At 42.7% G+C, this 13,396-nt stretch overlaps 1 protein-coding gene across 2 annotated transcripts in view; it reads right to left on the reverse strand.

Annotated features, from left to right (window-relative positions):
- The window catches only part of PLXNA2 (plexin A2), a 498,241-nt gene that overhangs the window by 186,840 nt on the left and 298,005 nt on the right, over positions 1-13,396 (reverse strand). For both annotated transcript variants that reach the window (XM_063142969.1, XM_063142979.1), the window contains exon 6: positions 1,029-1,152. In XM_063142969.1, the coding sequence (XP_062999039.1) occupies positions 1,029-1,152 (124 nt within the window). The remainder of the gene's footprint in view (positions 1-1,028; positions 1,153-13,396) is intronic.

The raw sequence follows: 13,396 nt of genomic DNA on the forward strand, positions 1-13,396 counted from the left end.
AAAAGCCAATCATGCTTGAGTTGTGTGTGGCTCTCGCAAGAGTGTGGCAGCTACAGCTGTAAGTTAACACAGAACGAGTCAAACTCTAGCTGCCACATTCTGAGCGGGTAATGGAATAGGCCCTTAACTCTGAGCTAATGATATAACTGTCAAGACGAAGCACGATTTTAAGATCAATTTTATAATTATGGAGCCCTGATGCAGAATTTTATTTATTTATTGTCATACAAAGCAAGAAACCTTGCAGTAATCATCTTCTCACAACTCTCAGGCCTCAGCTAGACCTATCTGGTCTGGCGCGACGAAGGGGTGAAGATCTCGCGATATTTTTATCACGAGATCTCCCCCTCTGTTTACATGTGGCGTGTGATGACCTTGGAGGGAGAGGACGTCGCGCCCACCATTTTCTTTTTTAAAAACACACACAGAAGAAGCGCACGAGCACTTGTGTGCTCAAAGGTAGATTTTTAATAATAATAATAATAATAATAATAATAATAATAATAATAATAATTTCCCCGCTCCCCCCATCCCACCCACAATGGGCACAGCACTCCTGAGGAGCTCTGCAGCCCATGAACGGTTCCCGGCTCTTCGCAAGTGACTGCGAGGAGGCGGGACAAACCGTGACGCCCGGCCACATGTTCCACAGTCTCGGGATCAGCCTGGGACCACAGAAAAACCGGGCTACAAGGGTAGGTCAAAATCCTGGGGAAATGGAGGGATCATCCCTCCCTGCTTCTGGGATCTCCTGTGCATCATGCACAGCCCTCGTCTAGCTATGGCCTTAGTCATGTAAATGAAAAGCAGTAAGATCCAACCTTACTGGCTCAGGATAAAATAAACATTGCCACAGAACTTTGCAAAAGGGCATTTATTTTCTCTGCCCCTCTATACTTTAGTAGGAGGTATTAAGCAGAATCCTTCTTGTAATATGAGACAGTAGAACATCTCACTCTTGTGGAAATTCAGAGAATGAGAATAGGAAATATTTTTAAAGCAAGTAAACATCTGCCATGGCTACTTACCGGAAGGCTGTACTCGGAAACCGGGATGCTGCTGGGTTGAACAATGATACTCATGCACTGGTTGATGTTGGCTGCAAATCTGTATGGTTCATCTTCTCTCTCACACTTGTCCCTCCGGGAGCACCTAATACCAAGAGAACAGGGCAGTGTAAACAGGCAAGTAGCACTTCCAAAGCTGTTCATATACCCAAGTGTTTGATTTCCAATCATATTCAGAACCAGATGATACAGAAGTATACTAGAAAAATGAACACAGCTGTGGAACAATTCATCCTCTACCAGCATTCCTACCTGTTCTGCAATAAGGGATTTAAGAACATCCTACTGCATTCACTGGCCATTTGCCTAAATTTCTTCTCAGAGTTTGAGTATTGGTGTGAAGGAAGCAGGAGAGCAGGGAAGGGGCATTCAGTTATAATACAGCCCTTCTCAGCAATGTCCCATTTGTAATACCTTCCAGTGGTCAACTGTGTGGGAGGAAAATGTTCTTTAGCTTTTTGTATCACCTACCTATTAATTTAGGTACTGGTAGACATTGACTTTCCCCAGCTCAGTTAGGATTTTAAAGTGATCGGTCACATCCTGCCTCAGTCACAATTCAGCAAAAGAATGTCAGATATGCCTCTGCTGTGGAGAACTCAGGGCTGGTGTTTCAGATTCTTCTGGAGAATAAAGAGGGTGGCCAATAAGGGGACGAGTGGATTATCTAGTCAATAAAGCAATTTGATTTGGTTCCCATTTATCCTATCAGATTTTAATCAAGGTGTGCTTGTCAGGAAAATTGTTTGTAAAATGAAAGATAAGAGATATGTCACAGCTAGTTATAGTTGCTTTTGCATTACATACATAATATCTCAGACACGTGTTTGCACTTCATAACTGTAGCACTCTTGCTACTACTACAATGTGCTGATTTTATTACACAGCCTGACCACCTGTGTGTAGACTGGCTTGTGTATTATTATTAATTATTATTATTTACATTTTTATTAGGGCTGTGCACGGTCCCCCTGATTCACCTTGGAGGCTGGTTCGGAGCCCCCAAAACAGCCCTGATTTGACTTGGGGTGCTTTGGGGGTTGCCCACTTTGCCTCGGTGCCAAAGCCAAGGCGAGATTCGGGCATTTCGAGGCAACTCGGTCTTGCAACTCCCTGGGTACCAGCTGCGCAGCCGGCACTCAGGAAAGCCAGTAGCAAGGCTGGTCATGAGTCCATTGGACTCATCTCCCTCTCCCCGCTCACCTGCTGCCATCGCCGCCCAGTGCACCACCGCTGCCACATCGCCCGCTGCGACCAAGAAACGCGGTGCTCCTGAGAACCAGGCCTTGATTTCAAGATATCGTGGGAGCTCTGACCATTGAGGTACTAATCAGAGTCCCCGCGATATCTTGAAATCACGGCCTGGTTCTTAGGAACACCACGTCTCCTGGTTGTGGCGGGCAATGCAGCGGTGGTGATGGCGGAAAGAGCAATGTGGTGGCAGTGATGGCAGCAGGAACGATGTGGCAGCGGCGATGGTGGCAAGTGAGCAGGGAGAGGGAGGTGAGTCCAAAGAACTCATGGCTGGCCTTGTGCTGGCTTTCCTGAGGTGGTGGGAGGGAGGAGCTAGTGCCGCTCTTAAGTGGCCCGAGGCATCCTGAAACTTTGGTGCCGATTGGCTTCGGGGACCCGGAACCAACTTGGAACTGAGGCAAGGTGGGCTGAATCAGCACAGATTCGGCCTGAGGAGGTGCACAGCCCTAATTTCTATACTGCCCCATAGCTGAAGCTCTTTGGATGGTTTACAAAAGATTAAAACATTAAACATTAAAAATCTATGTACAAAATTTAAAACCATAAAACCAGACAGCTTCTGTATGCTTCTGGATCTGCAATTATAGAAATTATCTATCCCTGCTTTAGAAACTGGCCTGTACTTGTTTATTTAGGCTTCATGCCTGGGGCTCGGAGTGAGCTAAATAAAACCCATGCTGTTTTTTTGCTCACAAAACCTGAAACATTCCCACAAACAGCAAGATTATGCAAAACCTCTAAAAGACGCTCAGTTGTTGTTGTTGTTGTTGTTGTTGTTGTTATTACATTTATATACCACCCCAAAGTCGAGGCTCTCTGGGCGGTTGATGAGTCTGCAGTGATAGATAGTTCAATGGTTTCACAGAGGATCCATCAAGTTGTTGCTTTGCATCCCCTTGTTGTGTGAATCTGATGCGAGGACTGCAGACTTAGGAGAATGCAATGGGAATTAGGGAAGGAAGTGGTTTCTAAGGTATTCAAGGCCCAAGGTTGTTATTCTCTGCAGACTTTGAAAAGTCAATGAACAGGAAACATAATGGAAACCTCTGGGGGTACAATCTTTTGAAAAACAAAGAAGTGAAATGAAAAATGACTCATTGTGTTGATGACTAAAATGGGTGCAGTGCCACTCTCTGCTCGCTTTGTATGCTAAGCACTTGAAAAGAGTTTCTCCATTGTGGAGTCTGAATATCCAATACTGGGCTCTGTGGCCCTTCATTTTCCTAAGCATTAGATCCCCCAGCTACTCAGACTTAAAGGACTGAAAACCAATGGAAGGCAATAGCTACAGTTTAATTAAAAAAAGAAAGCTGTGGCTAATTAATTTCCTTCACATAGAGGTGAAGGGTCTTGAAGCTTGGATTCCTCCTCTCCACACTGGAGACACTAGAGTTAAGGTTCATTATCATGCCTGAGTCTCCCAGGTGCTCCCTCCCCCCACCTTCCTCCTTGAACAGAAGCCATTACATGTCACAAGCTGAGTTATGAGCACTGCAGCTGGCATGTGTTGGACACCTGGCTCATCACCAAAGTCATTTCATTTGAGAAGAGCCCCAGAGTGGTCTGAAAGTCTTGAGCGTCTATCAAAATGAAGAAAAATGAAGAGAAAAGGCTAATCGTCCTGCCGTCTTTCCATTTCCTTCATCATGAGAGGCTAAAAGGTCACTGAACACACCAGCTCTGAGAAAGTTGGTAGAAGAAGGAATGCTACCAAACAAGCATCACGGTCGCTGTTCTGCCTGCAGCACTCAGTGCAGAAGGACAGAAAATGAGGCACACGACGAGACTGAGCTGGAAGATCCAGGATAAAACGTGGCATTTCTAGGGCTGAGGAAGAAATTTGTTCAGTTTGCAATTTCAATGCAAACCTACCAAATTCAAACCTAAACATAAACCGGGACACAGAGAGACACCAAAACCTGTACTTTTCCAATGTTTGCAATGCAGTTCACAAAAAAGCATCCCAAAATGCATACTTCTGAAGAAGTGTGTGCAAAAAATATAAGCATAGCTGTAAAAATGCACATAAAATGCTTTATTCAATAGAAAATGGCGTAAAATATGTACATTTGAAATCATGCAGACAAAAATGTCTTTGAAAGCTTACAAAAATGTGTATATTTGAAAACTGCACATGAAATATGTGCACGTTTTTGTGCAAATTAATTCACAATCTGATGCAGAAACAGGCTGGAACAAACTCAGCAGTACAAAAATGAGAACCTGAGCAAAATCAAGCTTGACAGGTGCATCCATCCCAAGGCACTACATGGTTAATGGTCTTGTCTTAAAGAGAGACTGTAAGCAAATTTCTCTGATAGATTTGGAAGGGTTGCCTTAAAGAAGGGGGCTTGCTCTCAAATTATCACTGTTTCTTGCCTGATGAAGAGATCTGGAGATCTCATTTTTTTTAAATATTTTTTTTTCTACAATACTTAAACATACACCATTACAATTAAAGAAACAACATACTACATAAATGTTGAATAACATCAATATCCTATCTATATAACATAATCAAACTTAACATATAAGTGCACCCCCCACCTCGGGATCTCATTCCTGATTCCAAAATCTCATACTTTCTTCTGCTGGTGGTTCCCCACTTCCCTTAGAAAACACGAATATTAGGAACTGTTTCCAGATTCCTTCACAATCATTTGTTTTAGCTATACCTCTTCTGAATTTAATATTACAAGTCAATTTATCATTAATAGCTATATCCCATACTTCTTTATACCATTCTTCAATACAATAATCCCCTTGAATCTTCCAGTTCCTAGCTACAATCAATCTTGCTGCAGTCAGCAAATTCGTTATCAATTCCTTAATTTCTTTTTTACATTTTAAATCTTCAAATAGTGACAGTAAAGCAACTTTTGGTGTTCGTTCTATCTTCATTCCCACAATTGCTTCAATCTCCAAAAACACCATCTTCCACAATTTTTGTACATATTTGCATTCCCACCACATATGTAAATACGTTCCTTTTCCCCCACATCCTCTCCAACAATTTACTGAGTGCTGATTATTTATCTTATTTAATCTAACCGGGGTTAGTTACCACCTAGATCTGGAGATCTCAAAACCTTACACATTTTTCATGACCTTGAGTTGGTATAAGACTAATACACCAGCATGAATTTAAAGGCTGCTACTATCTGCAGTTCCATTGGGCAACAGCCTGTCCTGCATTGGAAACAAAACCATTAGGGACTATGGCATAGTTCTGAATAGATGCTGAAAGTCTCTGGAGTCCTACACTGGCACATTACGCCCTTCTACAGATTGGTTTTCCAGAATTCTTTTGGGAGCATTTGTTACTGTAAGTCGTGCAAGAAGATTTTGTTTTTCTCCCACTACTGAGACCAGGTATAATGGAAAAGATGCACACTGCAAAAACCAGTTTCACTGTTTCCTTTTCCGTTTGCCATGGCTGGATTCAATCTTACGGAAAACGTCTACATTAGCAGACACGCTGACTGCTCAACAAAGGGTCTTAATCTTCCCGTGACAAACTTCCTCCAGATGAGGTGACAAGAATGGCTCACAAAACACAGAGCCTTTGTTACTGGGGGGAAAAAAACCCCATTTGCTTCTGACTAAGAAACAGCATTCGGGGAGCTAGTTGTGCGTGGGGGATGGGGGAGGGTGCTAAGCATTTCCCCTTTGCAAATAGCTGCCATGATACCTGGCAATTGATACACCTATTTTCTCCCTGCACCCTCCTCCTTTACTTGAAAATAATGGACCAGAAATATGAATGCTGCCAAAGAAAAGAATTATTGTGTTTTAAGTGAATCTGTAAGATTGCTCTAAAGTGAGCTCTTGACTGGAGCTCACTTTATCTCATTGACTTGCTGGAATGGCTCTCTCTCTCTCTCTCTCCCTCTTTATCATACTATTTATGGCAACAGCCCTAACAGAGATGAATAGGTCTGGAGACAATAACATACTAGCAAACAGCAGCATATGGAGGAGCCCTGCAGCTTATAGATCCCACTCGACCAAGGAGACTCTTTAGCAGTCTCCTTGGGGGCTGTACCTGCTGCCAGAACAATGGGACAGCGAACAGAGAAGGAGGTGGAACCAAACTTTCCTTCCTTTTCAATCTTAAGGCAGAAACTCACATCAAAAGCTGGCATACCAGGTGTTGGGAGCCTTTGCACACTGCACAGGATTCCTTTCTACCATTTTAACCTAGGAGTCCCTCAGGTGAATCAGATTTTTTTAAAAAAAATCAAAGCAGCACTTTCCCCTTGGCTTTATCTTAAGGCTTTCTGAACTGTAGCTCGCAAGCTTACAAACTGCACTGAGAACAGAGTCGCTACTGAATATTGCTCAAAGCAAATTCCACAGCCAGTGTGGAAGATCCTGCACAGGTGGAACATTAGTAGGAGTCCTGAAGTTGTGAGGAGATTAGCCAAGTCTCTGAGGGTTCTGCACATCTTTGCTGCCACTAAATTTTGCCTAGAGCGAAGTTTGAGGAAAATTTCAGGGCAATTTGCAAAATTTCAGTGGAATTTAAAAGCAGGACATTAAGATTAGCAACGTATCACACATCTCTAACTGAAAGCTCCCAGCATCATTGCCACTGTGCCTCCTGGCCCTCATCTTGATGTCGACAATAAGGCTGCACAAGGCGCACTGCCACTGCATTGACACTCTTTCTGACCATCTACATTGGAAGGAGTGCAGTTGAGGGCTTTCCAGGCACTGGCACTGCCACCGCCACCGTGCCTACCCACTTGAGCACTCATGCGGCCAGGCCAGGGGTACCTGGGAGCATCCACGCCCCCTCTTCTCTGGTTAGTGGAGCTTTTAAACAAAAATGGGACTGATGTCTGGTTTTTTTTAGCTGTAAATGCGAAGGGGGGAACCAGGGGGAGGACGGGCTGCTCCCTTCCTGGTGGGATTTCCAACCCCCTTTTAAATTTCATTTATTTTTTCATAACAAGGCTCCGCAGAGGCACGGAGCCTTGATCCAAGCTAAAAAAGTAGGGGTAAGTACCCAACTGTTCTAGTGCAGAGCTTTGGGGCTTTGCCCCTGGCTTGCTTTGGAGTGGTAGCTGCATCATGTAGATCATCTGCTGCCACTCCAAAGCAATCCAGGGGCAAAGTACCCGTGTAGACGAGCTGCTGAAAGAGGTTCTGTGCATGAAACAGCAGTGTGGCAGGTGGAAACTCAACAGCTAGGGTATCACCATCACTTAATTTCTGCATGAGGTAGAAAGGTAGCAATCACGCTTGGGAATCAGATATAGATTCCATAAAGCATTTGGGAATCACTTCAATAATAATAATAATAATAATAATAATAATAATAATAATAATAATAATATTATCAGAATATGGGTGGACAGCTTTAAGGTCTTCAGGCTATCACCTTTCTGGCAGAATTTCTAGTTTTTACTTCTCAACCAATTTCCAGCCTTGTCCTCAGGGGCAGCATTAGAGGGGGGAAAGCACCCCCCCAAACAAGGAGCTCGCCACCCTACACACCTCCCCATCATTGCTGGATTCCTGTCAATACTTGAAGTAAAGGCATTTTTTTCACATATGCATTCTACATTCGCATTCTCTGTAGCTCTTCTACAGTTCAGATGCAGCCTCTGCATTTTGTAGTTACTGAGGTACTCTTCAAGATGCCACTGGACCAGTGGCTATCCACTAAGGGCATGTGGGGGAGAGAATTAACTTAAAAAGAAAAGAAATTCTAACCACAAATTAATATTTTTCAAAATTAAAATGAATTTCCCCTTCTGTGGTGTAGGCCTCAAATAACCCTTTCCCCATTTATTTCAAAAATAATATGGTTAGGATGGGAGTTTTAATGTGAAATATACCATTGCCTTTCTTTCAGAGATCTTAACATATGGGACACATCTTGTCCACCTTCTGTACCCCCCAATTTATTTATTTATTTATTTATTTATTTTAAAAATGGTGCCACCATTGTTTGTCCTCTTTTTCAGTTAAACTACTTCCGGGTCCTTTCTCTACACAGCTTCCTGACTTTTACCTTCCCCAGTTCTAGCAACTGTATAGAGCTGCCCACCCCACCCCCATCCCTAGGAACAGCATGATTGCTTTTCCACATTCAGACATGCTTTTGATTCCTCCTTTCTTTGAGTTCCTCCTTCCACCAACTACCACTGACTTGTCTATAAAAGTGTGGAGTAACGTGTTCTGCCACAAATCCTGAAATAAAGGGACTATCCTGCATATGTGCAAAAATGGAAATGAACTCAAGTGTGACCATGCAGACATTGTTAAGTCAGATGTGAACTCTGAGCAGTCTGACTGTAAAAAAATAACAGAGGGGAGGCAGTGGCTCAAGCATGAGCCAGTTGGCCATCCCGTGGTGTCACCATCCCAAATCCCCACTTCCTTATTTGTCTCTATCAGCCGCCTAACAAATGCAGGGTGAACAACACTGCTTGGACCTCCAAACTCTTCTCAGCGGAGCTGACCCATGTGGCAGAAGCAATGTCACAATTAGAGAGGCAAGAGCGGATGTGAGAAATACAAACACTCAGGCATTCAGAGACTCCAAACAAATGCAAGAGCAGCTTTGGGAACAGTAAGATTAACACAGTCATTCAAAGGTTCAGACGAGGGTTTCAAAATGATCACTGCTCAAAAAAGAGGTTTGGTGAGGCAGGGAAATTCTACAGAGAGGCTGATAAAATACCATAAGGCTGAATAGAGCCACTGTAGCATGTTCTTTATGCACTCACAACTCAATGCTTTATCTTATTGCCTCGGGACCACCAGATTTTTATTCTGATCTGTAGTGTAAACCTACAAAGTAACACAGCTTGCATTTAATTCCAAGTATTGCTAAAGAATAGCGCTCAACAGGACTCTGGGGTTGTACTGAGTAACAATAACTATTTTGTAAACCACCCAGAATTATTATTATTTTTAAGGAAGTGATTCCCAAATGCTTTATGGAACCCATATGTGATTCCCAATCATGATTGCTACCTTTCTAACTCATTCAGAAATTAAATTTGTAAACCGCCCAGAGAGCTTCGGCTATTGGGCGGTATAGAAATGCAATAGATAAATAATAATAAAGCTGGGAGTTAGTGCTCCAGAGGCTGCAGCTTTCCTCTGCCATTTACTGGCTCTGTGATGTTAGGTAAGGCATCACCGTTATTATAAGGGTGCTTCATCAACTCTCAGCCTGGCTTTGTTCTGTGTTAGGTACTTGCAAACATCGTACTCCCATTGTGGAATGCTCTTCTCTGAAAGGGTCTTCTGGATGTATCTATTCTCACCTTTAGAATGCAGATGGAGGACAAATCTATTTTGCTGGGCCTTTTTTGAAATCTAAAAGTTGAAGCTCTTTATAGATGCTGCTTCTAATATTTTGCTATTGCTATTATTTTCAGTGTTCTCAAATGTGGTCTTGATGTGTTTTAAATGGTTTTTTAAAGTGTTCTGTGAATGCTTGAGTGTAATATTTAATGGTTGTTAACTGCTTGTGTATGGATAGGGCCTCTTGCCAAAAAACAGGATAAAAACATAATAAATAAATAAATGTATGTTGGAAGAAGCAGTTATTGAACTGAAGAGTAAGTAGAATGAGACACAGCAGGGTGGGTGAAAGTCAGAGTCTACTGCTTTCTATTTTATTTCTGGTATGAAGTGCATCAAAACCTTGATTTGCTCTCCCAGCAGTGGTTCTAAGGAAGAATCTATTTAAAGTATGTCAAGGTTTGTTTGTGAGCAGCTGCCATGATATTATGTTGTGTTGTTGACGTTTTGTTTTAGGATACATACTACAGAACCCACTTCCATAGTGCAAGCCTGGATCTGCAAAGGTTTCCATGCTGAGGTATGGGGCTGTGCCTAACTCAAATTAAACCTTCCAATTAAGGACTTTTTCTGGAGAAGGGTATTGTTGCTGGCACCTTTTGTCTTCATGAATCAAAGGTGTGTATATGAACTTGACAGTGGCTGTAGAAGCCATGCCAAAGTAAAAAAAGCAGAAATGCAACTGACTCGGACTGAAGATTTCCATGCTTCCTATGTTAGGTCTAAAAGTGGAACTTGAACAACTTCCCCCATGGAGAGATGTGTGGGTTCCAGATACTGTGACGGCTTGTGCATCTCACTAAAGAGAAGATGTGCTTATATCCCTTTGGATGTTATATCAGAAGCATGAAAATGAGATATACGACTCACTCATGCATACCCTTTTTCCCTGCATCAGTCTAATGTCAGAAGCTACTTTCTGCACGTTGCTGACAAGCTGCTAGCTGAACTTCAGAAAGGCACCCAAGATGTCAAGCAGCCCTTTGAGATCTCTTTCAGAATTGGCACTGGTCTTTTCTGTGCCATTTGCCTCCCAGCTGACCCATGAGGCCCTCCCTAATGTGGAGACATGGGGGAAAAAGAAAGAAATGTAGATAATATTATGCTAGAAGTGACCTTATGTCATAGCTCAAATAACTTAATCAAAAGAGGTTGGAATTGCCTGGATATTGCTGGTCAAGGGCAGGGACCCATCCTGACTAACAGAGGTTAGAAGATTCACCTCTCAGCAGAACATGCTTTGTGGAAATTAGGATTTTGTGAGACTTACTGCTTAAACATCTGTAGTCTATGCAACATAAGATACATGAGGTTACGCTAATGTTAATCTTTCTTTCTGGCCTTGGCTGCACATTCTCAAACACATCAAGAAAAAAATACCTGACAATGCAATCCTATGCATGCTTATTTAGGAGTAAGTCTCATTGACTGGGTTGAAATGATATGCCGCAACTTGTCATGGGTTATTTAACCAACAATGAGCCACGGTGCCCACAGGCACAAAATTGAATATGCAAACCCCTTTCAGGGATTGTCATGTTGTGTATATGTGATGGCCATGGGTTATGCAAGGGTGAAACAACCCTCACATAACCCTAAACAGACATTGGGTTATGCAAGCATTGTTTAACCCTCACATAACCCACGCTTGCTGTGTTCCTATGAGATGTCATCACCTAAGCGAGAGTTACATATTCAAAATGGCGGCTGCACAGAGCCTCCATGCCCTGCAGCTTCACTGTGGATTAAATACCCATGGTAGGGTGTTGTATTGTGCAAACACCACCACTGTGTCCAACATAGCTTACTTCATAATAAATGTATTAGGGTTGCAGCCTGAGCCTCTGCAAAAGTAGCAAAAGGCACCATATAGCCATCCTAGAGGCAACAGTCACTAGTCTTGCCCTAGCCCATGTAAGACAGACAGATAAAAGTAAAAGGATGGACTTATGATATGCTTTAAGCCTTAAAGTTTAAGGTATCCATGGGACAATAGGACAGGAGAAGAAAACTCTTCGAAAAAATAGATAGTTTCCAGTTGCGTACCAAGAGGGAACTAAAAGTTGAACTGGAGGAGAGTTCAATTAGTATGTATCCTGATTTGATCACGATGCACACAAAATTGGTCCTAGTGATCTAAGGCATTTATTCTAGCAGTTTCTCTGGTGATGCCATTCCCCTAACAACGCCTTGGGGAGCTCTGCCTCATAACTTGAGAATCATGGCAATAGGAATGATGCAAAATGTGATTTCAAGGGGATTCAGTTCCAAAATATTAGGTCTCTTCCTTCAGGGAGGCATCAAAGCATGTGTGCAGGTCCTAGTGTGCTGCTTTTTGTTGCTAAATCCAGACTCTGAATGAGCTTTTGTTCCTTTAAGACGTATGCACGTATTAAAAAAAAATTCTGGGTACAGCTTCCCGTGTTCCTTTCGAACATTGATGGGGAAGTTTTTGCTAAGAAGATGCAGGCAACTGGAGCTGCTGGGCATTTTGAAAAACCCAGGCCTTATTTTTATGCCAAAACGGAAGCTGAGCTTTTCAGAAAATCTGTCGGCATGTGCTTTACTTTTACTCCAATGTGGTGCTAAAAGTGGCATGGGGAACAGGTTAGAGACAAACAGGGTTTTTTCCCCCCCCAAACAAAAGGTGGCAATGAACTTTGGAAATTAAATGTCTTCTGACAGCACGGCACTGAAATTAGCCTGCTATATGCAGGTCTTCGATCCAATCAGGATATAGCATCAGAGCCTTCCTCCGCTCTCTCCCTGTCCCTCTCTCAACACCTGCTGCACGGGCATCTTGCCAATTGCTATTGTGTGGGTACCCTTTGCCTCTGCCCCAACTGCTAAACATTTAATGGGAGAGCTGGCATCAAGCCCAAAGGGGTTTTTTGGACTCGTTTCTGTAAGTGAACTCCAGGCCTCTCCCTCCTTCAGGCTCTGGGCACCCTTTCCGCTTAAGGAAGCATTGCCATTGTTGAAGAGAGAAAGATGCCAAACACCTCAATAATTCAGAGCCACAGCTTCCTCGGCTCTCCCCAGGATGTTGCCTAGAAAACCTTTATCCTTTGTCCTAACAGACATCTTCGAGCTCAGCAGAGAATGGTGAGACTAGCAAGCCTGGACAATTTCATTACTTTTCAGGTTTTAAGCCAGGGGCTGGAGTGCACAGCCTTTCTGAAATGTCTAAGTGGTATTTAAACAGTGATTCTATTAGGTTACAGTCTAAAAGGAAGTGATTGACGCCAGGAAGGACTCTTGGCAGGTGTGTGGCAGCTTGTTTGGTGGAAAAGGAAGAGAGCAAAAGAGAAAACAAGGTATGGGGAAGACACTGCAATGAGATTAAAGTGACAAACGTAGGCTAAGATAAGTCATTTGGGAATGGTGGCTATATGCATTCAGTTAATGGTAAAAACACACAGCTTATGTAATTTGGATATGTGTGTGTGTGTGTAAAATATCAAGAGTCTGAGAACCTTTTCTTTTCCATTTAGTTGGTCAGATCTTACAATCACGTCATATCAGTCTCATTGAAAATGAAATTATTATACTGAGTGACTGTGAAGTTGCAGATAATTCTGCTAATAGAGTTTTTTTAAAAACAACAACAACAATGCAGTAATTCAGGTAACAAAAGGATGTGTGTATACCAGATCCATTGTCCTGATGTCACACCCCAAGTCATGTTATTTAATACTTTTTCATTAATGTCTCCTTTACAAAATGGAGAGTCTCCTCTAGACACCCAG

This window comes from Elgaria multicarinata, chromosome 1 (genome assembly GCF_023053635.1).
Source record: "Elgaria multicarinata webbii isolate HBS135686 ecotype San Diego chromosome 1, rElgMul1.1.pri, whole genome shotgun sequence".
Classification (NCBI taxonomy): Eukaryota; Metazoa; Chordata; class Lepidosauria; order Squamata; family Anguidae; genus Elgaria; species Elgaria multicarinata.